Source organism: Ictidomys tridecemlineatus, chromosome 1, assembly GCF_052094955.1.
Source record: "Ictidomys tridecemlineatus isolate mIctTri1 chromosome 1, mIctTri1.hap1, whole genome shotgun sequence".
In the NCBI taxonomy this organism is placed as follows: domain Eukaryota; kingdom Metazoa; phylum Chordata; class Mammalia; order Rodentia; family Sciuridae; genus Ictidomys; species Ictidomys tridecemlineatus.
In genome coordinates this window covers 248,472,946-248,493,359 of record NC_135477.1, presented here as the reverse complement: position 1 = coordinate 248,493,359, position 20,414 = coordinate 248,472,946, and the positions used below count along the sequence as shown (strand labels likewise).

At 36.0% G+C, this 20,414-nt stretch overlaps 1 protein-coding gene across 1 annotated transcript; it reads right to left on the bottom strand.

Moving 5' to 3' along the window:
* Positions 1-279: 279 nt before the first annotated feature.
* Positions 280-18,639, bottom strand: Fbxo4 (F-box protein 4). The gene is made up of 7 exons (XM_005325613.4): positions 18,316-18,639; positions 16,989-17,224; positions 13,978-14,198; positions 11,427-11,502; positions 11,137-11,312; positions 5,190-5,365; positions 280-2,160 (listed from the first exon to the last, which is right to left on the bottom strand). Exons 1-7 carry the CDS (start codon positions 18,502-18,504, stop codon positions 2,071-2,073), a joined length of 1,164 nt encoding a protein of 387 aa, XP_005325670.1. The 5' UTR covers positions 18,505-18,639; the 3' UTR covers positions 280-2,070.
* Between the last annotated feature and the right edge of the window lie 1,775 nt (positions 18,640-20,414).

Here is a 20,414-nt window from a genome sequence, read left to right as displayed (position 1 = left end):
TAGACTATTTTAAAGAACAGAAATTCTCACAGATTTGCAGGATAGAAGTCCAAGACTGAAGTGTCAGCAGATCTGATGTCCTCTCAGGCCCCTCCTTTCTGCTCACAGAAGGCAGTCTTCTTGCTTTGCCCTCGTGTGGTCTTTCCTCTGTGCACTGTCATCTCTGGTGCCTCTCCTTCTTATTAGGACATCAGTCACATTGGACTAGTGCCTACCGATGTGCCATACATACCTCCTAATTAAAGGTCCTATCTATAAATACAGTCACATTCTGAGGTATACAGGTAGATAAGACTTTAATATATGAATTTTTTAGGACACAACTTAGACCACACTTACTAATTAGTACATGTAGTTCATACACCATTTAGAGGGGTGCACATTTTTCACATTACTTTTCAATAGTGGTAATATAATCGCATTTGGGTGATTAAACACTGATGCTTATTTTTTCCATGACTAGTTAAACATACCTATGAAATAGCTGTCACACAGGAGGAAATAATTTCAGAGAATGACACTGAAAAATCCATAAACACTGAGCATGTTAGTGTCAAATTGAAGCCTTCCCACAGAGGAGAAGTTATTTCCCAAGATGCTTACAGGCAGTTCAGTTCTTGGTAAAGGTAAAACTTAAGTCCAAGGTAAACATAGTGATCCTCCTTCTGTACATGAGAAAACTGAGATTCAGAATTTAAGACTTCATGGTCATACAGATAAAGAGTTGGCATGGCTGGAATTTGTATTTTGCTCTCCAGAGGTTGCATATATAATTATTTTTACTTTTAGTCATCCTAGATAGTGCTACTAGGGAAATGATGAGAATTTAGTGAAACATAGAATTCAGGAAATCGCTTTTTAATTCACGATTGTAATAGCTTATAGCTCTTTTTTACTTAAGTGAAGAGATTTTCAGGCTCCACATCTCATGACCTCTCTTCTAGATACATAATGGCATGAACTTGAATTATAATAGAATTCTTTACTTTTCTGTCTCAATTTCTTCACCTAAAAAATTAGAATAATATCACTGCTAGGATTTTAATATGGTCTGTCTCCTGTGAAACTCATGTTGAAATATAATCTCCATTATGAGCTATTAAGAAGTATGACCAAGTGAGATCATTAAGGGATGATTAGGGCTCTGTCCTCATGATTGAATTAATAGGTCAATGGGTTATTTGGAGAGTGGGTCTGCTAAAAAAGACTAAATGCACTAAATGCAATTATATGTTACAAATTTTCTGTCCAAAACCAGAAATTAATTTAAATATAGATTTTTACATAAATAACATGTAGATATTTATGCTCCCTTTAATAAAATCTAAAAATCCTCCTGTTCTAATAAGATAGTAGGGTGTTTCCTCTGCAAAATGCAAGCAGTTTGTAGAAGGCAATAATATACATGTAAGTCTCTGGAATGTTTTCTCTATAGATATGAATAAAATGTAACCTAGTACCATAACATCATTTAAAATTATTTGAAAATAATAACTGCCAAGTAAAGCTATTTTTCACTGAACTAGTATTAAATATTATCTTGCTCTCTACTATTTCAGAAAAGAAGAGAGTTTGTAAGATCATAATATTAAATATAGTTCTAGTAAAAGCTTTATTCTTTACAAAGTGGAACTATTAAAAATGGATAACAAAAAGCTTCCTTTCTGATAACTAGTTATGAATTCTTGAAAAGACCTTCTGGGAAGCTTAGAAAATTTGCTATTTCCCTCTAGGAAAATCTTTGTACTGAAAAGAATAGAAACCACAAGGAATAAGTGTAATACAGGCTTATTTTTTTCCAGAATTTAATGTTTTTGTAAAGACATAAAATATAAAATTTATCAAAAATTTTAAAGGTTCATTTGGGGTTAAATACTAGGATTGAAACTCTTCTTGTAATTGATTTAAGGTTAAAAGTAAACATAATATAAAAATACAACTGTTGCAGCTGTACAATATAAAGCCCACCTACAAAAGGTAGGACAAAGGTAGTTGTCTGAGAAAATATACACATAATGACCTTAGTAACAAATTTCAAATGGTTTCAGTTCCCAAGGTCTAAAGGAAGGATCATCTTGCATGCTTAGATTCCACTTCTTCAAGAATCCACTCTATGCCATTCAAAAAACCAGTTAAAGTTTCAGCCTCCATATCCTGGACCTATGAGCAGATAAGAGAGAATGTTGTCAGTGATAAATTGAATCCAAAATCCTGTGATTTTGAGGGATATTTTCTAGACACTTTAACAAAAAGAACTTAGAATATCTCAATAAATTTGGGGTAAGTTACTCAAGTGATGTCTTACAGAATACTTAGATAAAAAATATTTTCTTGTATCTTTTCTCTAAAATGCAAATAAATAAATGAGAGATGATTATAACTAATACCACAGAAATACAACTATATGCCAACATATTGGAAAATCTAAAGAAACAGACAAACTTCTGAACACATAAAATCAACCAAAATTGAACAATGAAGATATAGAAAATCTAAACAGTCTAATAATGAACACTGAGATTAAATCAGTACTGAAAAGTCTTCCAACAAAGGAAAGCCCAGGATCAGATGGCTTTACTCCTAAAGTCGATAAAACTTTTAAGGAAGAACCAACTCTCTTCAAACTATTTCAACAAATTGAAAGGGAATGAATTCTTCTAAACTACAAGACAAGCACTGCCTAATACCAAAACCAGACATGCAGAAAACAATAACAAAAAAGAAAACTGTAGATCAATATCTAATGAAAAAAGATGGAAAATTTCCTGATAAAACATTAGCAAATTGAATTCAATAGCACCTCAAAATGATCTTTCATCATGATCAAGTGGTATTTATCCCAGGAATGCAAAGATGGTTCAAAATATATAAATCAATAAATATATTGCATCATATCAAAAACCCCAAAATCATATGATTATGCAATAGATACACAAAAACATTCAATAAAATTCAACATCCCTTCATGATAAAAACTGAACAAATTAGGTATAGAACAATCATTCCTCAGTATAATAAAAGCTATTCATAACAAACCCACAAACAATATTACACTGAAGTTTCAGCTTTTCCTTTAAAATCTGGAACAAAACAAAGATGACCACTCTTATCAACATAGTACTAGAAGGCTTTTATTCAATAACATAATGAAAGGCTTAGCCAAAGCAATTAGGCAAGATATATAAATTTAAATTTTTTTTAAATAAAATCCTTGCAAATAAGAAGGGAACAAGTCAATTTATTCCCATTTATTCGATTTATTCCAATTTGTAGATGATATAGTTCTATATATATAGAAAAACCTAAATCCTCCACTATATGATCATTAGAAATGCTGAAAGAATTCCGTAAAATTGAGGGATATAAAATCAACATACAAAAATCAACAGCATTTTTATATACCAATAATGAGATTTCTGAGTAAAGAATCATTAAAGGACTCTCATTTGCAATAGCTAAAAAATAAAAAATAAAAAGCAATCAATTTAATTAAGGAAGTAAAAGATTTCTACAATGGGTGGAGAACAGGAAACCTTGACTTACTGTTCCTAGGAATATAAATTTAAGAAAACAGCATGTAGGTTCCTCAAAAAATTAAAAACAGAACTACCACATGATCCAGCAATCCCCCTGCAAATATATCCAAAGGAAAGGAAATCTGTATGTCAGAGATATCTGCACCCCCATGTTCACTGAAGTACTAGTCTTGACTGCCAACACATTCAGAGTCAACTAATAAATGATAAAGATGTGATATATGCATATAACAGAGTACTATTCTACCATAAAAAATGAAATCTTGTCCTTTGTGACAACATGAACTGAGATCATGTTACACGAAATAAACCAGGCACAGAAAGACAACAACTTCATAATCTCACATGTGGAATCTAAAATAATTTAATCTCATAGTTAAGAATAGACCTAGAAGCTGGGTATAGTATGCGCAGGGAGGAATGGGGAAAGATTTAGCAATTGATGCTATGTTACAATTAGATACAAGTAAGAAGTTCTGGCCTGCACACTACAGCATAGTAGGGTGATGACAGAAAACAAGAATGTGTTCTACATTTCAAAAAGCTAAAAGAATGGATTTTGAATGTGTTCATTATAAAGAACATTTGAAAAGAATGATATGTTTAACCTGATTTAAACATTATACAATGCATACTGGTGTTAAAACATTACATGGTACCCATTAATGAGTATAATTTTCATGTTAGTATTAGTTTAAAAATATACTTTTTAAATAAAAAGAATCTGAGAAATAGCTACTCCTCTGACTAGTAGAGCTAAAACTCCCACTATTCTGGAAGTCTTCAACACACGTTCCAAAGAGTCTCTGGAGCTCCAGGGAAGATATGAGGGAAGATGGAATAAAATCTGCTAACATTTTCCATGAAAACATTTCCAACTTTATCGTTTCTTTAACTGTTGTTTTATAGGTTTTCATGTCAGTTTTCATTCAAAGAAAGAATTCCATGATTAAAATAAACTTTGCAAAGTAATAAACTATATGCAGAATCCTGTTTGTTTTGTCTTTTTTTTTTTTTTTTTTTGGCAATGCTGCGATCAAACCCAGGGCTTCATGCATCCCCAACCATACCCAATTACTATCTCTCTGTTTCTGTGACAGGAGAGGCAAGTGGGGAACAATTGGCTAACTCAGATATTAATACAATTCAAACAGCTCCTATCAATAAAGCTCTTAAAATTGACTTTAGAATGCTGTTTCATAGAAGAGGATGAATGTGAAAGGATAAAACTTTTATTATTTGGACAAGTGACCCCCAAATTTCAAAGGCTTAGTTGCTAGGCCATGGTACTACTGCAAAGTGATAGAAAGAACCTTTAGGAGTTGAGGCCTAGTAGGAGGTCTTCTTATCACTGGGGACGTGCTCTTGGAGGGGATATTGGGATTCCAATGTCTTCCTTTTTCTGTTTCATTCCTGGCCATGAGGTGAATGAGTATCCTCTGCCATGTACTTCCACCATGATCTACTGCCAGGCCACAGGCCCAAAAACAACATGAACAACTGACCCTGGACTGAAACCTACAAAACTGTGAGAGAGATCTTCTAAGTGATTATCTCAGGTATTTTGTTACAATAACAGAAAACTAATACAAAAATCAAATAGATAATAAAGTGAAAATGATATTTTTGTCACCAAAGAAGTTAGGACCTTACCATCCATGGGTGGTTTAGAAGATTGAGATGCAGCTCATGTGCCAAATAAAAACAGGGCATTCTTTTTACATCTGCTTGAGAAGTACAAGATAAAACCAGCATTGGTCTTCCTGAAGATCCAAAAGCTGGATCTGTCATTGCCATGATGCGAGAAAATTCATCTTGCCATTCATGTCCTAAGAAATGTAAATAAAAACCTTTAATTTATATAACCTCTAATGATTTTTAAAATCATAAAATTAAATTTAAAATGAACCAAGTAAGGGGAAAAAACTTTACCAAGCTCCAGACATAACAAAATGCCTCTTTCTGGGCTTTATTGCTTTGTCATAAAATTAGATTAAGGAATCTTTCAAGGATAGGAATTTAGGTTAAGCCAGAGGAGGGAAAAAAATCACAATACTGTTTGGAAGTATCTAGAGTTTAAATGTAAATATCTTTTATATAGATATTTTCCCTCACAAATTCTGTAGCTGTCACTATCCTTTCTCTTCCAAAAGTCTTTTTTTTAATATTTATTTTTTAGTTGTAGGTGGACACAATATCTTTATTTCATTTTTATGAACCCAGTGCCTCATGTGTGCTAGATGAGTACTCTGCCACAAAGCCACAACCTCAGCCCTCAAAAGTCTTAATTTCAAAATTTTAGCGTATATTTGGTCCAATATTTTAATTCAAATTGATTATCATTATTGGAGTGTTTACATTTTAGGTTAAGATACTTAGAATTAAGCATCTTAATTCTCAAATGACCCTGTGACCCTTGCATAACCCTTTTCCCTTGAGTGGTGGAGAAGCATGCAAATATGATGAGATAGTGCTAAGCTTTAGGACACGGTTGACTTTAGCAAAGAAGAGGCTGAGCTAATTAGTAAGCCTTTATGAGGAGTTCTTCCCAGTGAGACAGGATGAAGAGAGATTCTGGATTTGAAGATGGGAGGGAATACAGGGCAGGGAATGCAGGTGGCCCATCTAGAAGATGAGAGCAGCCTCAGCTGCCAGCCAGCCAGAAAACAAGGACTCCAGTTCTTTCACAATGAGCACCTGAACTTAGCCATTAACTCAAGTGACCTTGGGAGTGGATTCTTCCCAAGAGCCTCAAGACAAGGATGTAGTCCATCTGTACTCTAACTTCAGTCCATGAGACCATAAGCAGAAAACCTACTCCCACCTTGCCTAGATTTCTGTTATACAGAACTGTGAGCTACTAGGTGTTGTTTGAAGTAGTTTGTTATATACAACTGAAAATGAATAAAAGATGTAATGTAACTATCAATATGGTACATTTAAATCTAGCATTTCCTTCTTGGATTTGACTCTCCCATCAGTTCTTTGTTCATTTTTCCCTTTTTGCCTGTCTTCTTTTGTGGTTGAGTTTTGTTTATTTGTTTGTTTTTTAAAGATTTCACTATTGATTACTTAGTTATAACTCTGTTAAACTTTCATGGGGCTGGAGTTGCGGCTCAGCAGTAAAGTGCTTGCCTTGCACTTGTGAGGCACTGGATTCAATTGTCAGCACCACATAAAAATAAATAAACAAAATAAAGATATTGTATCCATCTACAATAGAAAAAAATTTTAAAAAAACTTTCAGTAGTTGATCAAGGATCTATAGTCATTTTCTGTTGTTGATAAGGTGTTGGGGATTGAACCTAGGGCCTCACACATGCTAGGCAAGTAGTACTCTACCAATTAGCCACATCCCCAGCCATACAATAAACATTTTTAAATTGTAATAATTTACCTTTAAGTAATACAATATGATTATACATACAGAAGAAACACCCAATAATATACTTCAATTTTGCCTATGTTCTATTATCTTATACTTTACTTTAAAATAGCATATATCCATAATCCAATATTTTTCCTTTAAATAATTATGAAAAATTAAATCAGAAAAAATATCAGATATGCAACTGTATTGTTTTACTTATAGATGCAAATTTTTATCTGGTGTCATGTTCTTTGGTCTGCAGAGGTTCCTTTAAGATTTTTTATAATGCAGATCTGTTGGCGATAAATTTTCTCAGTGCTTGGCTTGAATGTGTCCCCCAAAATTCATGTGTTGGAAATTTAATCTCCAGTGCAAGTGTCTTGGGAGTTAGAGACTTTGGTGGCAGGGATATTCAGAGTTCTGCCCTACTGAATGAGTTAATGTCAGCATAACAAAGGTTTATGGGAGAGGGTTCTCTTTGTTTTGTTTTTCTGCTATGTGAGTACATCGTATTTGTTCCACTTTCCCTTCCACTCTCCATATCGTGAAACACAGCAAGAAGGTCCTCACCAGACTTCAGAGGCTAGTGCCTTGATGTTGAATTTCTCAGCTTCCAGAACTCTACAAAATGTGTTTTGTCCTTTATAAATCTGACAGTATGTGGTATTCTTTCATAGCAATACGAAGGAACTAAAACATTCAACTTCTTTTCTGAAAAAGCCTCTATTTGCTCCATTTCTGAACAAATAATTTTGCTAAATATTGGATATTTTTTTCTCTGTTGCATTCTTGTCTTGCAGTAATTCTGTCAGGAAGTTTGCTGTCATTGTTACCTCCAGTCTTTTATATGTATATTTACTTTTTTTCTTGACTGCCTTCAAGAGATTGTATTTATTTATGGTTTTCATCAGTTTGATTAATATGTAATTCTCTTTGTACTTATCTGGCTCAGAGTTCTCTGAGCATCTTTAATCTGTGGTTTTTTGTCTTTTAGTTATTTTGAAATAATTTTGGTCATTATTCAAAATTTTATTTTTTTCCTATTTTTTCTCCTTTTACATTTTGAGGCTCCAATTGCACAAAAGTTAGACTAGCATACTACATTCTGCAGATCTGTTTTGGCAAATAAATTTGGATTGGAAAATAGCCATATCTATCCATTTAAATGTTGTCTATAACTGCTTTCATACTAAAACAGCAAACTGAGTGAGAAAAATTATATAACTCATATGCCTAAAACATAAAACATCTAATATTAAATCTAAAACTCTTAAGACAAAAAAAATCAAAGCAGGATTTTTTGAAAGGCATTTTTTATTTGTTATTTTTAAATATACTTGACAATAGAGTGTATGTTGACCTATTATACATATACGGAGTATCCCTTATTCTAATTAGGACCCAATTCTTGTTTGTATATGATGTGCAGTTTCACTGATCATGTATTCATATATAAACACAAGAAAGTTATGTCCAATTCATTTTACTGTCTTTCCTATTCCCATCACCTCTCCCTTCCCAACTACCTATTCTTTTAAGAAAAAGTTTGCTGATGCCTAAGTTAGATCACTGGATAGGTTTTCCCAGCTCTCAGATGCTTCTGTTTCTTACTTTATTTTTGTTTTTTCACTTTGTGTTTTAACTTGAATTCTCAGTGACCTATCTTCAGGTTCACTATTTCTTTCCTTTGTTGATAAACCCACTAAAAGAACTGTTCACTTGTTTACTATATTTTTATCTCTACCATTCTTATTTTACTTTTACAAAATAACTTCCTTTTTTCTGCTAAAAATTCTCATCTGTTCACACATATTGTTCAACTTTTCCTTTATATCTTTTAACACATTAATCATAATTATTTTAATGTCCCTTTCTGAGAGTGCCAGCATACAGTCCATCTCTGGGTCTGACTCAACTGGCTGCCGTATCTATTGATAATTTGACATTTATTTATTTATTTATTTATTTATTTATTATTTTTTAATCTTTTGAGAAGGAATATTGGTAGTTGGCCAGGCTTGTCTTGAAATCCTGAGCTCAAGTGATCCTACCACCTCAGCTTCCTGTGTAGCTAGAACTACAGGTACATGTCACTGCATCCTGCTTTGATTTTTTGTTTGTTTTTGTCTTAGGAGTTTTAGATTTAATATTAGATGTTTTATGTAGAAGAGCAGTAGACTGCAGTAAAGAGGATTTACTCCCAGAAACATGTTTGCTCCTTCTACTCCTTCTTCTCCCTCTCCCTCTCCTCCTTCCTGTCCCCACATCTTTCTCCTCCTCCTTCTGGTAAGCAGTGATTTGGGTCAAATCAGTCAGTCATTACAGAGTAGGACTGCTGCTACCTTGTTCTTAGTGCAAGAACTGGAATGTGAGTTTCTCTTTTCAGAGTTTTTGCTTTCCCCTCAGCTTTTAGATCTTCATACCTATACAACTAAGGAGGAAGGGGAGAAAGCCTCTCCACGCCCTTCCCTCAATCCCTAAAGTAGTTATTATTGTTTGTTACTTGGTAGGGCTACTGAGACTTCTGTCTTCTTGCACCAGCCTCAGTCGTGGGGAGACCCTGTGTACTTGAGCCTCAGTGTAGAAGCTTTTTTGGTGTTCTGGCATGTCTAGTAAATTCTGCCCTATATTGGTAGGAAAGTCTTCAGTGCAAACTTCCTGTCCTCCCCCAGAATCAGCAAACATAACTTTTATAAATGCAGAATCCTTAATAAAGGGGGGATTCCTATCCCACCCCTGGGGCAGAGTGCTTTTGCTTCTTCATTTCTCTGCAGCAACAGTTAACCTCTGCCAGGAATCAACAAGCAGGGGATTTCTAATCTCATCCTGGTGGCAGAGAGCTTTGGCTTTTATTACAAAGGAATATAGAAAACAGGAGGATATGCCTATCCTTTAATAGCAACTAATCATCACATGCATGACTGTATCATAAAGGAGGGTAACTCATAGGCCTCCTGCCCCTACCACTAACCTTCATATGAGCATTTAGTGGAGACCACTGGAAAAGAGCTGGTGAGTGCAGATTATCTTTGTATCTTGAAACTTTTTTTTTTAAGAGAGAAAGAGAATTTTTTAATATTTATTTTTTTAGTTTGTGGTGGACACAACATCTTTATTTTATTTGTATGTGGTGCTGAGGATCGAACCCAGCGCCCCGCGCATGCCAGGTGAGCACGCTACCGCTTGAGCCACATCCTCAGCCCTCTTGCAACTTTTTGAAATTTATATTTCTACTTGTTTTATAGAATAATATAAGAATCAGACTGGAAAACTAGATAAAAGTAGGGTGTCTCTTTCAGTTCTCAATTTTATCTCTAGCACTAAATATAGCATTTGACCTCAACAACTATTTCTGAATAAATGAATGTATCATATATTTGTTTCAAAGTTTTCCTTTTATAGACATCCAAGTAAAAACAAAAATAATTTATATTATGAATAATTTCTCTAGATTTTCAAAGTATAATAGCTTCCATGCCTAACGGATTATAGGAGAAATAAATTCAGTAGAAATTCAAAACAATGTATTAAAGAACTTATACATATAATAGTGTTCACTACATATAAACAATATACAACAAATATTTATTATATATTTACATTCTTATTCACAAAGGATTAGGGAAAAATTATAATACTGGCTCATGGCCCAATGATGTCATAGCTTCATGACTAAATAGCATTGTAAATGGCAATTTTTCAGAATACATGGAGAATGTCATCAACTCACCAACATAATTAATTAATCTACTTAATTAACACACTATTCCCATACCTCCACTATTGAGGTAAAAACAAAAGTAAAATTTTTCATAGTCATCTATATAAATTGTTTAAATAAGTCAGACACAGAAAAAAGATCAATAATAAAAATGCAGAAGCATACAACCAAAAACATTATATAACTATAGTATCAAATTTTGACATGCATAAGAATTTCCCAGGTGCTTATAAAAAATAGGTGTCCAGGGCATACTCCAAGTCTATAAATAGCAATCTACCAGCTGTATAAAAATTGGGTAACTGTATGTTTCACAAGTTCTCCAGGTGATCCTAATATATAAAGAGGCTCGTGAATCCAATATTAATAGTAACACTCATAAAAGCTGAAGTAAAATTGACAGTCATATTCCCAAGATGCTACAGTAAATACTAAAAAAGCATTTTCTTATTTGTTTTATACAGAATAATACAGTAGTATTTTTTAAAAGAATATAAGAGAATGCTTACTTTTATGGGCTTCAGCATTTGCAACATAGATGAACCCATCTACAACTTCACACACTTTCTGGATCTGTGGAATTACAACGTACCGGTTTCCCTGTTGGTCATCTCCTTCACTCTGTAAGTTGAACATCTTGTTGACTGCACTTGTATGTTCTTCCCTTGCTCTGTCTCTTTCCTTTCTATAAGAAAAATGTAAATAAATATACATCATATTATGACACTAAACAGGTTCCATCCCCCACAAATGTTCCAATCCTAATGTTTCAAGTGGGCCACCAAGTAGTCAACCTTACCTAGTAGTTGAATACAATATCAGGATGTTGAATTTATGTTGGTTGCTCAACTGAAAACTGACTCCTGATCCAATACCTAAAGTATAAAATTACAGTCATCAAAATAAATCATTAATAAAGACAGCAAAATATGAAAGCAAGAAGAGCAAAAAAAAACTTCTGACAAGTTATGTATAGCTTTGGAATAAAATGCAATGTTTTGTTGAAGAAGATGCTGTATGCAACTTTTATTCACATGGCAATAAAAATACAGAGAATGAAGAACTGCTAGGTTCTTCATGTCATTTTTCACTAACTGCAGATATACTGATATTTTGAGTTAGACTGAGCTTAGAATCCTGAATTTGCTACTTAGAGCTATGTACTTGAGCACTTCCATTTTGATAAAAAATGGTAATAATATATTTTTCTTAAAGTTATTATGGGGCTTAATTGAGATCCTATATGTAAAATTCCCAGTACAGTGACTGAGAATAATAGGTGCTGAATTTTATTTTTTTAGATTGTATATATGAGTCATTTGACACTGTAATTTGACACTGTAATTTGTCACTCTTTGTTAACCTTTTTTCATCCTTTGGCTGGATTAACACTCAGTGGTTGATTTTCTTCTTGTTGCCTGGAAAAATAGGTTCTGAGAATTACCTCTTCTTCTTGCTATATTAATGTTCTCTTCTTGCTATGTAAGCATCCTCTTAGATCTGTCTACTTTATCCTCGCTTGCATCCTTTAGTCCAAATTATCATTCTCATCTGAACTTCTGCAATCAGTTCTAACCAGTCTCCTATATTCTCTTGTCTTCAACTATCCTTCTGATAGCAGCTGGAGAGATTGCTTTATAATATCTATCTAATTGCATCTCTTCTTTACAAAGTCATTCAGTGCACTTCAGATAGAGAAATAATGTCTTAACATAATTTGGCCCCTACTTAGCTCATTAGAGACAACTCCAGGCTTCCATACCTTTAATCTCTGCCATATAATGAATCTGTTTGTTTAAATAAGCTATGCCATGCCATTTCAGGTCACCATTCTAGGCAACATATGTAAACAGTGTCATGACTCTTGGATAATGGGACTGCAACCATCCCAGACCACATGACCCTGGTCCTCTAGCCATCAATTTTGGTGCTCCACAAAGAAATCATGGAAATAAAAAAATCTACCATGTTTCTGAACTTTGGTTTCATCAGTTTAACTCCTCCAAATTGTCCTTTTAACACATCTAATCTCAGTACAACCTGTCCTAATACTGTCCTGTACTTATTCACCAATGAAGTAAATTTCTTCTCTGACCTTGTAGAGTTTATGGCATAAGTAGAGTTACATATTTAAGCAATACTTCAGCTTCTGCTAGAGAATGGAATTTCCATTTTATAACTGGCAAATTTTACCATAGCCTCCATCTCTTCTTAAAGTGCTCCCCCCATCTAATGGACTTACCTGAAACTGACCTGCCCCTAGGTGCTACTTCTCTTGCCATGGACTCTCAAGTAACAAAATTGCTTATTTTCTCACACTTCATAGTAAATAAGGTGGGAATGATGTTTCTTTATTCCCAATACCATATCTAAACCATTACTCACAAACTTTCTTTAAAAACTCCACCCATTTAAGAATCACAGCTGTAGCACCATCTTGTTTTCCTCAACCATGTCATTTATGAAGAAATAGTTCCTTCCCCCAAATATTCACTGAAGATTTCTGCACCTAGATCATAATCTTCCTCTCTCTCCCCCCAAACTTCCAAGTTCACATACACTCCATTCGACTCCCAAATCTCAATTTCTAGCTCAGATGTTGCTCTTAATATCTGAGTACATAAAGTGATCCATTTAGCCATTCATTCACAAAACATATATGGAGAGCCTACTATAGCCTGGCACCACAAATACACTTAAGAACAAAGATGGCAAGATTCCTGGCCTCATGCAGCTTCTACTCAAATGGATAGCTTATAATAGGCATCTCTTCTTTGATCTTCCTCAGAGTTATCAAAGTCAAAATAATCCAAAGAAGTGCTGTTGTTCTCCCCATACTAATCCCATTCCTAACCCCTACATGTCTGCATCCCTACATCTAATAGGTGCACTCAATAAATGAATATGTAAAGCCTAAGTTAAATTGGTTATTATATATCCTAACTTTCCAAATAATTAAAAACTTTTTTCATAGAGAGGAAGATGATGATTTAGCTTTCTTTTACATATACAAACATATCAAAATCCTTTGCAATAGATGGTGTTTGTCTTATTCTAATAACTTTTTCTTAAAATAAACATGATACCTGCTGTTTGAATATAATATCCTGACAAGATGTAATTTGCTTTCATATAATCTTAAATTCTGGATTATACAAATTTAAGGAATTAAGAGGAAACTTACTGCTTACAATAACTACACAATTTTTTCAGTCCAGTGTGATCTATAGGAGGGCACCAAGTTACTATATTTCCTTTCTACTAAAGAATTAAAATGAGTTAATTTGTCTTTAAGACTATAGTCAAGTTCAAAGTATATGAATTATTATGTACTATAGACATAAAATTACCATCAATCTGCCTGTGAGGCAAACCAGCAGTTGGACTGAGTTCCTCAGAAGACATCAAGCTCAACACCAAAGATGTATTCAGTTCTTCCAAACCTGGTCCAAACATAGCAAATCGTGGTTCATTCTGAATGATTAATGAGTGTAAAAAGGAGGTGACGGCTCCATACATAGGACGGCTGGATTTTGAGGCTCTTCTGGTATGTGGACAGCACATTTTATAACTGTATAAAATTGTCATAATTAGAAATTAACACAGAAAACATTGAGCCACTTGTTCATTTAAGAACACATGTTATTATCAAGCTGGACATAGGATAGGACCATAAGTATTATACAGTCCAATCCACTAGGAGGACAATACCATGGCAGGGAAAAACACAAGGTGCTGTGGGAGTGGAAGTGACTCAGACACTAAGGAAATCCTCCCCAGGAAGTGGCTACTTAGTTTCTCATTTTCCATTTAGATTCTTTCATAGAACACTTAGTCTAACATTTATTTGGTCAGAATTTACTACATAGCTCATTGTCCTCAACCTGAGGAAGTTTTATTCCCCCTTTCTGTAATATTTGAAAACATCTAAACATTTCTGTTTGCACAACTGAGGAGAAAGGGGCCACTCTACTCCATCTAGTGAGTAGAGGCCAGGGATGCTGCTAAACATCAGACAATGCACAAGACAGTCCCCTACAACTACTGGTCCAAAATGTCAACAATGCTAAGACTGAAACATAACAATAAGCTAAACAATGACAATAAGCTACACAGAGAGTATAAGTTTCATGAGAAGCGCTTTTTAAAACAAACTAAGGCCACCAGAATTAACAAATTTCTTAGTTATTCCTATTACCAGCCTAAAATGTAATAGTTTGGTAAGAGCTAGCTGTAGAAGGAATGCTTAAACATACCTTATAAAAAAACGAGCAAACAGTCATGTGAAAGAAACAATTCAGTTTCTTTCAATACATATAAACCTCTAAACTAATAATCAATTTTATCAGATATTAAAACAGTTATCCAAAATGAAATAGAACCCAATGTCCTTTGTTATTGTTTGGATCTGAAACATCTCCCAAAGGCACATTTGTCAAAGTCCTGGTCACCAGCCTGTGGTGCTACTAGGAGGAAGCACAGGTGGGAGCTCAGTGGAAGAAAGGTAGGTCACTGGGGTGGGGTAACATTCCCTGGGAGGGGTATTAGGAAGCAGACGCTCTTCTGTCTCTTTCCTAGCCACCACATGGTAAGCAGCTTTGTTCTACCATGCACTCTGAAATCCTAAGTCGAAATAAATCTTTCTTCCTTATAATTACCTCAAGTATTTTGTAACAACAAAAGAAAGCTGGATGACACAACCTTTAAATGAATCAAGTTGCCAAAGACAATTACTAAGCTAACAAAATCATCTCTATTAGTAATGAAACTTGTAATTCATACACAAATTTAACTTTGAAGCCAAGTAGCCTCTCCACGCCTTACCACTTTAACTAGTTATTAAGCCACTTGGAACTCCATTTTCTTCATCTGCTTTGTTGAGCAATAACATCCCAGGGTTGTAAGGAATAGAAATAATTACATAATCACAAATGGCAGTTACTATGATTGTTTCTATTCCCTGGGGAAAATATGGTTCCACATCATCAGATAAACTTGATGCTATGGTTGGCTATGGGGGCAAATCAGAGGTATTGCCCAACAAGTTACATGAAAGGTGGCATTTGTTGATATTATATACAATACATTATGTACACTTTCATCAAGAAGCTTGATGAGACATAGTGGCATATGGATTGAAATAAGGAAAGACTAAATAAGTTTAATAAAATTTGGGAGAAAAATCCTGTTGGGGGCTGGAAAAGTAACTCCTTCGCAGAGTGCTTCCCTACGAGGTATGAAGTCCGGAGTTCCATCCTCAGCACTGGGGAAAAAAAGAAAAAGTTCTACAATAGCTCCTGATTCTAGCCCAGGAAAACAATTCTTACCTAAAGTATAGATACTATAAAATTTATTTTACACCTTAACTTTGGGGTTCTCAAGAAGGGAGATTATATTTACATTCAACAACATTATATGACTTTGAGGTAGCATGATAGGGTTCCAATCTGAACAGTTCTTTATAAATGTTAGACAAATCACATCACCTCTTTGAACCTCAATACACCCACAACACAAAGACAAAACCCTCATGTTGTATGAGGACTGAATGAGTAAATATACATAAAGTATCCCCCATAGAATCCAATATACTGCTTTTATTCAATAATTCTCTCACATTCATGATATTTAAAAATGTAACTACTTTTGGATGATAACAAAATTTTATTTCCCAGAGTCTTGAGGATAATTTTCTTCAATGCCAAAAAACTATTTTCTCATCTCTGGTCATTCCTTTTCTGAATTTGGAAAAGTATTTTTTAACAAAAAGATAAGTGTTCCAAAAATAATGAGAATGTTAAGTGTTTTATTTCTTGCCATTCTATTATGGTTTGAATTTTAATTGTCCCCCAAAGACCCATATGCTAAAGGCTTGGTCACCAGTCTGTGGTACGAATGGGAGATAGGGCCTACTGAGGGAAGTCAGGCTACTGGGGCTATGCCCTTGCTGGTAATATTGGGGCCCCAGGCTTTCCTTTCTCTCTTTGCTTTCCAGCTGCCATGAGGTGGGCAGTGTCCTTTGCTACACTTCCACCATGATATACTGTTCAGCCACAGGCCCCAAACCAATAGTGCCAACAGACCAGGGACTAAAACCTCTGAAACTGAAGCAAAATAAACCTTTCCTCCGTTAAGCCATTTAGCTTAGGTATTTTTTATTAAAATACTGGTTAGGCACCATAGGGAAATGTTAAAGCTGAAAAGTCTATGAAGGAAGTCAATTAACTCAACCTCTAATTTTGACAGGACACTTAAGACTCAAAATCCATGCAAAAACTCAATAGCAGGGCCTGAGCTAATGTGGACTCTTTATAGGTTGAAAACGAATATCTCTTTTTAATTCATAAAACTAGATACTTACACTGCCATGTAATCAAAAGATGCGTTGTCAGTGACCTCAGATATAGGCTTTTTTAAGATTTCTACATCTGGAAGAGACTTCCAGTCAACAGAAGACCAAGAAGGAAGATCCCGCAACAGAAAGTATCTCCACAGAATTGGATCTCGTACAGTTTCGTTCCAATAATGATTTGTACTTCCCAGCTGACACAGATCATGGGGTGAAAGAAATGACAAAATATATAGCTGGACATCAATCTGCAACAGAAGAACGCAGTAGCTCAGAAAAAGGAATAAATAATCTATCTTGGAAAATTTATTGTTGATGATAAGTTGAACAATTAACAAAGAATTATACTGAACTACTAGAGGTCAATTGAACTAGTCAGCATTTTTAATAGTTAAATATATATACCTTCTGCAGAATTTTTCCTGCCATCAGGAGGAAAAAAAACTGAACACTTTAATTTCTGACAAACTGAAACATTCTTGAAAAACCAACTACTGTCCTGCTATTTTTCAAGCAAAATAATTATAAGCTCCGCAATTTCTTCTCATGGCTATTTTGATATAGCATTCATTTAAGTTAATTAGCTAAGGAAATAATTTATTCTTCAAAATAAAACCTTTATCAAGTGAACAAATTTCTGATCTTACCATTAGATCAAATTAAAGAATGGAAATTTGTTATCTGATTTCCTATCTATAATTTATTAAACTCTTTCAAAGAACACTGAAAGGAGGAGAACCTTGGAGGCTTTCTGATCCTGCAGTTTTCCATTTGGGATGAACAACAGAGCAAGGTATCAATAATCCAAATGATGCACAGAATTGAAATTTTCAGGGATTTCTGTTCTCTCCATTTGTCTATCTGCCTACAAAGTTTAACACCAGATAACTAGTATAATCTTTGTGGCCTGTTGTAACTTGAGGCACTTACTTTCAACCAAGGGGCAGTTTTGATCCTAGTACACAATTAGGCAACAGCAACGTCCTGGGAGAGTGTTTAATACTCTGAGCCTGAGATAAAAGCTGCTGAGAACCTAAACGCTGGAAGAATTTCGTAAACTGACCCTGGGTCGGAAAGTCCTGTTCTCACCCGGATGGGCAGGCTGTCCTGGGACCCCGTGCTGCCTCAGGGACAGACAAGAGAGCAGCGCTCCAGCTGGTCAGCAGGACAGCCACAAGGTGTCCCGTGACCTTCGCTAGCTGGGGAGGACCAGGGTCAACACCAAGGCCGATCCTGTCAACTGCTACTGCCCGGCTACACCGCCTGAAATGGCAGCAGGAGCGGGGACCGCGGAGGCCCGCAGTGTGAGGCCCGGGCGGCCTCGGCGGCCCTGGCTCACCGGCAGCTGCGTCAAGGTGCTGGTGTCCTCGTCCGCCTCCTCTCGGGAGGCCGTCCGCACGGTCCTCTCCTTGCCCACCGACTGCCAGAACGTCCTCCAGCCGCTGAGGATGGCAGCCTCCAGGCGGCCCCAGTCGCTCGGGGGCGGCGGCGAGGAGCTGGCTCCGCTGCGCGGCTCGCTCCCTGCCATGACCCCCGCGCCACGTAACGCGCCGGGGCGTGCGCTTGCGCTGGGACCCGCTCCGCGTCGCGCCGCGGGACCGGGCAGAGACTTGGGCCCAGCTCGGCTCACAGTGCCCTCCACAACCGCTTCCGGGTTCGCTTAGCTGCTGGCCTCGGCCGCAGACCCGCTGGCCGCACCCTGAGGCATAAAAACCTCTGGCTGCTTAACGACTTCCTGACTGTTCCCTCTGGCTAGAGCCCGGTTCCTCGCGCCTGGCCCGGGCGACTGCGGCTTGGTGGAGGAATGTCCCTCTTCCACTATCTTGGACTTAATAACCAAGTTGCTTCCTTCTCAGTACCTAGGCATGGGCGGGTTTTTGTTTTTTGGTTGTTCAGTCAACAGTTTACCATCTCATCTTTTGGAGATTAGCAAAAATTGAAACAATGTCAAGTCAGGAGCCTGTGGAACTAAGTTCCCTTAAAAAGCCTCATGAATTAAGTTCCCTTAAGAAGCCGCATCTACATTAACCTACAGCCTGTTTTGACCTCCACCTACTGGAAAATGGTGATTTGGGAGAGACTGAATGTTGTAGGTCGAGAGCCAAAGTGACTATTAAGTAAAACTTACGTATTGCTAGCATAGCAGACCCCTTTCACCTACCTTAAGGCTAAGAATGCTGTACCTGAAACCTATGGAAAAGATTTCTCCATTTTGCTGCAACCCAGGTACCACTGGGTTAATATTATTTATGACCATGGTTTTATGGCTCAAAGTTCCACAAGGAAGCATGCCATTAAATATAACTTGAGTCACTGTTCCCAGGCTATGATTACTCCTATCTGGTTTGGAATAATCTTATTTCCTTAGAGTTGCTATTTTATATGGACAAGCCCAATCATAAAGAACTCATGCCAAAAATTAGGAGTTTGGGCCCACTGTTAAACAATACAAGTATAGTAAAAATCACTGAGCAGACCATCTCATAAAAGGGCCAAAAACAAAGCGACAGCTGACAGAGAACCTAGATGTAGTATTGTTGAAATCTCACTAAGGAATTTTTGTCTCTCCAAATTGATGCCTATCAAAATCTCAAACCTTCAATGATACTACTGAGCTACAGTAACAAAAACAGCATGGTTTTGGCACCAAAACAGGCAAGAAACCAATGGAACAGAAGATACAGAGCCAAACCACAAAAACCCAGTTACCTAATTCTAGACAAAGGAGCCTAAAACATATATTGGGGAAAAGATAGCCTCTTCAACAAATGGTGCTGGAAAAACTGGAAATCCATATGTAGGAATATGAAATTTAATCCCTCTCACCATGTACAAAACTCAAAGTGGATCAAAGACCTAGAATTGAGATCAGAAAACCCATACATACTAAAAGAAAATGTAGACCCAACATGCTAACACATCAGCTCAGAAACTGACTTTCTTAATAAGGAATCCTAAAGCACAAGAAGTAAAATAAAAAATCAAACTAAAAAGTTTGACATCAAACTAAAACGTTTCTTCCCAGCAAAGGAAACAATCAACAGCATGAAGAAAGAGCCTATAGAATGGGAGAAAATCTGTACCACCTGCACCTCAGATGCAGCTTAGTTTCTAGGATATATAAAGAATTCAAAATACTTCATACCAAAAAACAACCCAATCGATAAATGGGCAAAGGAACTGAACAGACACTTTTCAGAAGAAGAAATTTATGAATGGTTAACATATATGAAAAAATGTTCAACATATCTAGCAATTAGAGAAATGCAAATTAAAACTACACTGAGATCCATCTCACTTCAGTCAGAATGACAATAATTAAGAATACAAATAACAGGGCTGGGGATGTGGCTCAAGCGGTAGCGCGCTCGCCTGGCATGCGTGCGGCCCGGGTTCGATCCTCAGCACCACATACCAACAAAGATGTTGTGTCCGCCG